This window comes from Ailuropoda melanoleuca, chromosome 8 (assembly GCF_002007445.2).
Source record: "Ailuropoda melanoleuca isolate Jingjing chromosome 8, ASM200744v2, whole genome shotgun sequence".
Lineage (NCBI taxonomy): Eukaryota > Metazoa > Chordata > Mammalia > Carnivora > Ursidae > Ailuropoda > Ailuropoda melanoleuca.
In genome coordinates this window covers 21,564,621-21,574,444 of record NC_048225.1, presented here as the reverse complement: position 1 = coordinate 21,574,444, position 9,824 = coordinate 21,564,621, and the positions used below count along the sequence as shown (strand labels likewise).

At 49.5% G+C, this 9,824-nt stretch overlaps 1 protein-coding gene across 3 annotated transcripts in view; it reads left to right on the top strand.

The window, feature by feature from the left end:
• Positions 1 to 9,824, top strand: part of KIRREL3 (kirre like nephrin family adhesion molecule 3) — a 576,106-nt gene that overhangs the window by 429,974 nt on the left and 136,308 nt on the right. For all 3 annotated transcript variants that reach the window (XM_034666066.1, XM_034666067.1, XM_034666065.1), the window contains exon 3: positions 8,453 to 8,530. In XM_034666066.1, coding sequence (XP_034521957.1) covers positions 8,453 to 8,530 — 78 coding nt within the window. The remainder of the gene's footprint in view (positions 1 to 8,452; positions 8,531 to 9,824) is intronic.

Below are 9,824 nucleotides of genomic sequence, written 5' to 3'. Positions count from 1 at the left end.
ATGGCCCTCAGTCTTAGTCCTTTGGGGATTCTGTTGGTCCTAAAAGAATAAAGGGAAAAGAGATGTCCTCTTTCTGCCTGCACTTCTAGCTGTGATTGACTGGCCGTACCAGACTGAGACTCCCTAGGGAGAGGGCATACAGCTGTCAAGCATCTGGTCCCATTCAAACGTTACTCACCAATTCCAGCTTGCTCTTAGGAAAAGTCTAAAAGCCTTGCAGGCATATGGCCTTCAGCAGTCCCTGTTCCTCACAGGATAAGTAGAGTGATGACAGGCCGGGGGAGGAGTGGCCTTCATGATCCTGTTTCTCTGTCATATTCCCTCACAGAGCAATTAACCCCCTGGGATCAGACATCTTAAACCAGGGATGGCTGAGGTAATCTTGTACATGTGATAAAACTGTTTCCATAAAACTCTTCAACCAACATTATTAAACTCTCCCCAATCCCCTGTGCCTCTCACAAAGATATTATCCCAGTCATCCAAAGAACCTCACTCCTAATCAGGTTTGCCGGCTTCAACACTTACTAGCCGTATGACCCTGAGTGAGTTATTGAATCATTTGGATTATCAGTTTCCCATTTTATCAGATAGGAAAAACAATAATACTTAAGAGAATTTTTATGATTAAAGAAGATAATGCATGCCAAGTGCCTAACCCAGAGACTGATCAATCATAAGCAATCAGTAAATGGCAATTTTAATTGTGATGGCGAATTAAGTGAGCTCGGCCCCAGATGATACCAGCCAGTGGAAAGGGACAAGGCCAGGCTGCATCCAGCCCCCAGGGGGTGGGGTAGCCTATGTCCCACTTCCAGATTGCACAGGAGTGGGGGACAGTCTGCCAACCCTGGGGANGCGAATTAAGTGAGCTCGGCCCCAGATGATACCAGCCAGTGGAAAGGGACAAGGCCAGGCTGCATCCAGCCCACCCCAGGGGGTGGGGTAGCCTATGTCCCACTTTCAGATTGCACAGGAGTGGGGGACAGTCTGCCAACCCTGGGGCCTGCACTGATGTCCAAGTGGCCCAGAGGAAGGCCACATTCTGAGTCAATTGGTGGCCATGTTGGAATTCCAAGCGATGAGAGCTGGGAGAAAGACCCCAGGCAGTGTCTGAGGATAGAAGATGAGCCCAACCTTCCGTGAAAAGGATGACAAGAGCCAGACGAGCTCTCAGAGAGCCAGCCCGGTGGGCTGAGACTCAGCTGGTGAGGAGCGTATCTCCCAGAGAACTGAGAACAGAGCGTGGCAAGGTACACCAGACATGCTGTTAGGCAGACAGATGGACTCAAGCTTCGCCACTCAATAGTTCAGGGACCCTGGGTGAACTCCTTAGCCCTCTAAAATGTCCATTTCTTTATAAATAAAGGGAAGAATAATAACACCTGTCTTTACAAGGTCCATGTGAAGGGGAAACAAGATGAGAAAAGTAAAATGCCCTTCACTACTCAGTAAATGGCTGATGTGTCTTGACCACAATGTATAGAGTCGGGCCAGTGGAGCAGGAATTTGGGGAAGCCAGAGGAGTGATGACCACGTGGGCACCAGACTTCCTGCAGGTCTATGGGATCCGCAGCCAGGGGCAACATAGACGAACATGGGCCCTGCAGCTGGTAGTGAGGAGTTGTTGATCGACTGCCTGTCTTGGCCACCCCATGGATAACATCATGCCAGCCAGTAAATGGAAGGCAGGGGCGGGCGCCTGGAGGGCTTCCCCAGTGTCAGTCCCTGCTATTGGTGCATGAAGCTACACGCTCCTTACCGTCAGGTGTCTGAGGGAGCTGTGCTCCCTGCAGGAGGTGGCGAGGATGGCCTGGTGGTCACAAAGACTCTTTGAAATCATCACAACGATTGTTAACCCTTCCTAAAAGAGGGCAAGCCCACTTGAGTTTTTCATGCGATTCATGATTTTAAAAACTTAAGACAATAGCTGTTTCAGGTTTCTCTTACAAGAATTTAATTGGGATGTAATAGCATAGTTAATTAAATACAAATCAATAATTTAAAACAACTAACTGATACTTAATATGAATGGGGGAAAACTTAGTTCTAATATAATTAACTCAAATGGATAATGAAATAGCCATTATGTCTTTACAACAATGTAAAGTTTATAGTTCTTTAATAAACTTAGAATTAGCAAGCAATGAGAGTCAATAATTATGAAACAGGTATTATTGGGCTATTAAACATTTATTACTTGTCCTGGAGGGCCAGAGCCAGGCACTAGTTAGGATTAATAAACCTTTGCTATTCCTCTCTTTAGGCCTCTTTACTAGAGAGGTTGATCAGAAAACTGTGATCTCTGCATGATTTCTGGGCATGATTATTGCCTGGGATGTGAGCTATAATGCTGTAAACAGGATGAAACAGAATTGAAGCAGAAAGCAGGATTAGCAGAATCAAGGTGAGAACTTTCCAGACGTAACACTCTGGCACACGGTGATCAGCCCGGCATCCTGGCAGAGGGCCTTTTGATGGCCCATCGGCCATGAGTCAGGCCGTCGGTGCGGATACCCAACAAAGGCACACCCCCAGACAAATCTCCAGCCTTCAAGGTCCTGGGGAAAGGTTCACCACAAGACCCGCAGCTCCTTTTCCTCCTCGGGGCTCCTGCAACAGCTATGGCCATGCATGTGGAAATAACTCACATGCTGTTCATGACCCTTTGCTTTCCTGAACTATTGTGTTTGATTTTTGTTCACCTCTTTGCAAGTATATGCCTTGCAGAATCGAATGGACTGTGATCTCATTGTGAAGGGAAGCTGACCTTCCGTGTTTGTGTCTTACACGTGGTAGCGTCTCGATGGGAGTCTGTGGATCGGAGATCCTGCCTGTCCCACTTCGTTAATACATGCCTGGTGTTCCCTGTGGCAGAGTCTGCTCATCCTATCCCACTGCTTTTTATCTCATTCGTTACATAACAAATTGGTCTACAGACCAAGACATCTGCACTCTGAGGTCAGTAAAGCCGATTACGAATGTATTTCTTCAGATCTAAATTCCTGCTCATGTAATCATCCAGGACCCCTTCACTTGGGAACCCCATCACCTCAAACACCAGAAGTCCAGCAATGCACCTTATCACCCCATGCCTGAACCACTGCCTTGGTCAGTTGTTTCTGCTCCCCTGTTCTGCCTGATTAAATCTACCCTGGGCATCTACCCCCTTCCTCTGCTTGAGCCACTCTGACACTCAGCCCATTGTCTCTTCCCCAGAATGTCTTTCAGTTTCATCACTATCTCTCCATCCCCAGCACCTTAGCCTTGCTGCTATACCCACCTGATTGGCCTTCCTGACTTGCTTCCTCTTCCAGCCCCTCAGCTTGTGGCTACCACGCTAGCCTCCAGAGAATGCCGCCCAGAAGTTCTTTATATCACCTTGGATGAGTCTTCCCTTTCACACCTGTAAAGAAGGGGGAGGATGAATTTGATGGTCACTAACCCCCAATCTGATATTTCGTTTCTGGTTCTTGTGCTCGTCCTTATCAGCTACTTGATCCTAGGCACCCTTTACCAAGTGCCTCTGATTTTCGTATTAACCATGAGTGGAGAGTCTTACTCTCCATATCCACATTTTATAAATGAGAATATGAAAGCACGCAGAGAAGCCCTGTGTGTGGCTCACTCTGCCGTGCTGGAGCCGGGCTCCAGCCAGGACTGACGGTTTCGAAACACACATGGCCTCCCTGTGACTCCAGCCAGGTCGAGCTGACGCCTTCTCCATATGGTCTAAGGAACCATCTGGTGAGCTATTTGCAGCCCCTCTCCTGCTCTCCTGTGTCAAAGTGGCAGGGAGATAGAGGCTCTGAATGTCCCCCTGAGAAAGCTCAGGGTCCTTGCACTTGCTCTCAGATCTCAGAGAACAGGGACAGGGAGCAGATGTCAGTCCGTCATCACTCACCAGGAGGATGGCAGCCGTCGAACAACTGTGCTCTCTTGTCTGGGCTTACCCCCACGCATCCGTCGTCTGCACCAGTGCTGGAACGATCTTTATGAAATGCGAATCTGGCTTGTGGCTTCCTTCTGAGGTCTGTGAGAGAAGAATCTGTTCCAGGTCTCTCTCTTGGCTTGTAGACGGCCGACTTTGTGTTCATATGGCATCCTCCCTCTGTGTGTGTGTGTGTCTGCCTCCAAATTTCCCCTTTTTGTGAGGACACTGGTCACATTGGCTTCGGGCCCCCCTAATGGCCATTTTAATTTGATTCTCTCTGTCAAGCCCTTCTCTTCAGACAAAGTCACATCCTGTGGTACTTTCACATGTGAATCGGTGGGGGAGCCCAGGGCAGAGACATAGTCCAGCCGGAACACGGGCCCAGCCAAGACCACGGGCCTGTGTCCTCTATTGTCTTGAACCGCAGCATCGGCAGCCCTGGGATCCCAGACCCTACCCTGAGAGCTACGCTAGAAATCAGACCTGGATGCTAACCTGCGCGCTGTTATCAGCTAGTGCTTTGGCCTTGAACTGTCCTTTTACTTCTCTGAGCCTCGGTCTCTGAAACCAACTTGGAGGAAATAGACCATTCTTCCTTGCCTACTTCACGGAGCTATTGTGAGCCACTAATGAGGTAGTGAGTATGACAGCATCGTGAAATACCAAGAGTCCCGCAAATGAGAAGTAATAGCACTGTATCATTGTTATTACTACTAAGAATAAAGAAATCCTAAGGCTAGAAAAAGTCCCATCTTCACCCTGTGAAACTGAAGGAAAACGGTTCCATTTATAAAGTCGTCCCTTTTTATTCCTCCCAGAGGGAAATCTCACTTTTCCTAGACTTCTCTTCCAATGAATTACGACTTTCATTCACTCGGCAACCACCTTCCCCTAACTTACTCCGTTGTGCGACATCTCAGCCCACCTGTTTTGATTCTGACTTGGGGGAGGGGAGGGGAGAGGAGGGGAGGGCGGGTCATTACCCAGGAGTCTGTGGTTGGCCCTTTCATTGAATCAGAAGACTGTCCCTGAGCCCCTGCCAGGTGCCAGGCACTGTGCTGGGGACCAGGGACTCAGAGCTAAAAACGGCACAATCCCAACCCTTCTGTTGCTCACAGTCTAGAAGCCAGGAGTTCCTGGGGTGCCTACCCTTCCCTCAAGAAACAGGCCCTTTCCCCATAAATGCTTCCTTGCACAGTAGTATTTCTTAAGCCTTTGCTCTCCTTAGACAGTGCCTTCCCCATCCTACCTGCAGGTGACCCTGGACTTCTTTGCTGTGAACTCTCCTTTTAAGCCAAGATGACTCAATTCACGTTCATCATTTTCCAAAGACACAGTCAGTACATCCGGTGGTTCTGCTACTGATAAGTGCTCAGCCAAAGGCTGCAGCCCCAAGGTCTCCGTGGAGAAGACCCTGGTATCTTGCTGTTAAAATGGGCATCTGTGTTCTGACTCCACCTTCGGTCCCAGTGCTGTGTGACAAGGACAGTGGTGGTCTGGCACCTGGTCTAGCTCACAAAGTGAAAGATTCCTGTTCTTTGTGTCGCATTCTATCATCTCTCCCCTAAGAGCCTGGTTAGCCTGGCGGGGTAGAGTTGTCCCAAGACATGGTGGTGACTTCCTGCTTCCTCCCCTCTCTCTGCTCAGTGCCTTTGACAACACACCGCCTCCCCACTTGGGCTTCTACAGTCTCCTCCCCTCCCCCACTTCAGCCCCGCTGGCCTGCTTCCTCATGCAAACCCAGTGACCTCTAATTTAGCTCTGCAAATCTCTCTGAAGAACATCCCAAATTTTCATATGTGGATAGATATCTCATTCTCACTTCACTAATTCTCCAACCTGCTCATTCTTGCAAAGATCCCAGTGGCTTCTCCCCACTTCTCGGTAAGGACTCAGTTGGAGAGCGCTCTCACTCAGTACATTTCTGCAGTGTGCTTATTAGCGCCTCGTAATATAGCTGCCTAAATAATTAAGACTAACCCACACGTGTCAAATTAAATGAGCCAAATACATTGAGAAATTGCTCATCTTCCATTTCTTTTATTAATCAGGTTTCTAAAAAATTCTTTTCCTGCTCATTTGCAAAAATCAAACATGGTCAGTGAGAATCCTACTTATAATGACTGTACATATGGCCTCTTTCCTCGGGCAGCCACCCTGGGGGCGACCCATTATGTGACATAGGATGGGTTGAGTTGGGGTGGTAAAAAACAGCCAACACAGATGATCTGGATTCAACAGGTGGACCCGCTCTCTAAATCTCTAGGAGATTTATACCCCCTCTGTTTCCCTGAGGGCTTAGCGGGGCGGTCCAGCAAAACCAACGGGAATGTTTGGCCTAAATCCATCCAGCATCTTCTGCCCCCACCCCCTTACCATGCTTTCCTGGGCTCAGTGCAGGAACCCCAGCATCCTTTTCTCATTAGGAGTCCCTGCTTATGCGCTTTAGATGGGCATAAGAAGTCAATGGAAAATATAATAAGAACTGTCAGCGGTTGCATTGTTCTGGCCATGAACAATGCTCGTGCCATTATAATGGGCTGGTTAACTCTGTCCGTCGTCAGCACGTGGAGGCTTCTCTACAGTCTCAGAGTCTCAGGCAAGAGCCCATTGTTTGCGGGAGCTCAGCGCGCCTCCTCACAGCTTGTACTTCCGCCGGCCCCCCTCCTGGCAGGCTGCATTCCTGCCTCTTGAAGGTGGTTGTTAGAAAGAATCCACAAATATAGTAAGTAAACATCAAAGGGGCTTTGATCCACAGGGCCCTCGACAGAGCAGGAGCCCTTGAAGAAAGGGCCAAGGCCTTGGATGAGGGAACTTAACATCGTCAATTTGGGTGCCGGAGATGTAAAGCTGTTTGAAGTGAGGTTGGCTTGGCCGTGCCTTCAGACGAGCGCGCGTGGAGGGGACGGAAGAGAAGTGAGCGCCTTTGGAAAAGGCACGCTCAGATCTGCTTCTCTGCTCTTTACTGATAGTTAATAAACCCCTTTAAAGAATCGGGAGATCAAAGCCAGCCACCTCCCAGGGCCATCGCATTCTGCCACCGCCCCGCCACGCTTTGTTTTTCTCTCGGGCAAGAGCCCCTAAGCTTGACTTATCTGTCTCTCATGGGCCCTTTCATCCTGCAATCCATGGAGGAGAGACCTGGGTGACAAGAGGTGGACAGAGAGGTAGGGATGGGAAATGAACCAAGAGCCTCGCTCCAAGAGCCTCGCTGCTAATCAGCAGGGCTCAGAGAAACACCCAGTATCACGGGAGGAATTGCTGTGATGCACCACTCCGCGGGCCCTCCTTCCCTGTGGAACCCATGGAGGGAAACCCTGGGTGCCCAGAAAGCATGGCAAGCCTTGGGAGGGGGGTGCAGTCACATGCCCTCTTCCAGAAATCCTACCCCTTGTCCATTCACCATGGCAGCTGTCACGTTTGTATGAGTCTTAAGCAAAGAGGTGGGGAGGGGAGTCTAAATAATCCCTGAAAGTCATTTAGCGTCTTTGAACTTGGGATTCCTCATCTGCATAATGTGAAGAGCAATAACCTGGCTGCCAACCTCAGGGGGTGCTGTGGGGGTCAGAAGAGGAATTTGGTGTAGAATGGCTTCCAAACCCATAAGGTGCTTAAGACAAATCAGAATTAGAGGATACATACCGGTGAGGCCATCTTGCCCTCTTGTGAGGCAGACATAACTCCAGTCCGACACCCACGCACAACGGGCACCCATTTATCAAATACCGTGAAAAAAAAAAGTCTCTTGCATTTGCTACCTAGAACTGTTGTTCCACCTTGTTTTTCCAGTTGTCTCAAAGTCTTGTATGACCAGGATCTACACCTGTGTCTCTTAGCCATCCCAACCCCTGGGCTCCACACTCGAGTCCACACCTCATAAGCGCTTGAGGACAACACTGCCTTGCGCCTGAACATGAGAACGTCCAGGAATCCCCAGGCCCAGAAACTCACTCTCTCCCAGAAGGTCGACTCCTCCACCTCCACCCTTGAATCTTCCCCCAAATTCACCCAACCACTTCTTCATTCCTCCGAAACGCTTCCCTCTGTGTCTGGTTGCTTTGCTCCATCCTGGACACCATGAGCCAGACTCTGCCTCCCCTTTGGCAGGCCTGACCACAGTCCCAGCATGAGGTGGATATAGTCCCCAAGCCTGGGATCTATAGAGCCTCATTAACCTATAGAGTAGTGGTTTATGAGCGTGGACTCTGGAGCCATACTGCCTAGATTCAAACTCCTGGCTTGCCACTAGCTAGCTCTTCCATCTAAGTCTACCTACTTAATACATCTGTAAATGAGGATGATATAAAATGGGATAGTACTGGTATGCACCTCTGAAGGTTATTGTGGGAATCCGATGAGCAATTATTGACTTAACAGGATGCCCGGATCATAGCAAGTGCTATGTAAATGTTACATAAGTAGCCTTGTTTATGAGAGCAGTGGCTTCACACCCCCAGCAAAAGGACCCTCACTGATACCTGATCCAATCCCAACTCACTCACTTGTGTTTTCTTCCAGAGCTGGGCCTCCAGAAGAGAGGATGCTGTCTGGTGCTGGGCTACATGGCCAAGGACAAGTTTCGGAGAATGAATGAAGGTCAGTGAGAACTTGCCCACCCTCTTGGGGGTGATGTGGAGGGTGGAAGCTATGCCCTGCAACTCTGGTACCAGGAACAAGAACCTGGGACAGTGGACAGAGCCGTTCAATTTCCATGAAGCTCTTTACATAGAAACGTGGGGAAGAGTAGCTGATGCCTGAAACACAGTATGCTGATTCGTAAGCACGTTTCTTCATGCTGTCTTCCAACTCCCTTTGTGTTCTCTACTTCTCTTCCTCTCTCTTCCATACCTTTGTTCCCCAACCATTCACCCAGCACAAATTAATCTGCTTCTAGTATCTTTTTTAATCCAGACCTCTCTACGTTTCTCTTCAATCATTCACATTTTTTGAATGCCTATCGAATAAACAGCCCCTTACAGGGCACTTGGGAAAGTACTGAAGAATAAGGCAGAGTTTTTATTTTCAAAGAACTTACAGTGGGAAATCTGCCCTCTTTTCCAACTCCACTGGCCCTATCTCTCCCTCTTACTCATGGGCCGTTCTGCCTTCTTCTTGTTTGGGGTCTTTCCTCTGAGGCTTGACTGGGTCACAGAAGGCGACAGGAAGGTATTGACATTGATATGGAGGCTGGGAAGCAAACAGAGTGCTGTCACTTGTGGGCCTGCTATAATAAAGAGCCAGTCCCCTCGTCCCCAACCATCTGTCTCCGTGCAGCTAATAACCCTCTCCATCAGATGCCACAGACTGTTTGTCAGGATTCAAAAGTAGATAAACAATGGCTGGGGATGCCATTTATTCATTAAAGTCAGACAAATGAAGCCCTGGCTCCCCACCAGCCCAGCTTGTCATGAGCTGGGCCCCTCCCCTCCCAGGGCCCAGAGCCCCTGTACCCACATTTCCATTCCAGGCATGGAGAAGGCAGCTCACCTTTACCACCGCTATCCCCAAAGTTATACCAAAGTTCTGATGCCCTCTTCCCATTGTTCCTTGGCTGGCTCTTCTCCCAACCCACAGTCCATGACACCGATACCCCCACGGGCTCCCCAGACCTAATACCTTGCCAGCTAAGTTTGTGGCCAGCACCCATGGTGACAATTTGACAAGAGTCATGCCAGTACAACCAAACACAAGGAGTAGCCCGTCCTGCATTTTGCAGCCTGTCAGTGTGAGAAGGCAGCAGCCTCGAGAAGCCACGTCTCATTTGTAGGAGTCCCCTGGCTGAGCACAGCCAGGGTCAGGGGCTGCACGGTCTGCATCCTGCCAGGTGGTCTTCCTCCCTGACTTGTCTCTTGCTCAGCCTACCTCCGCCCTTCCCAGCACCACCCCTGTG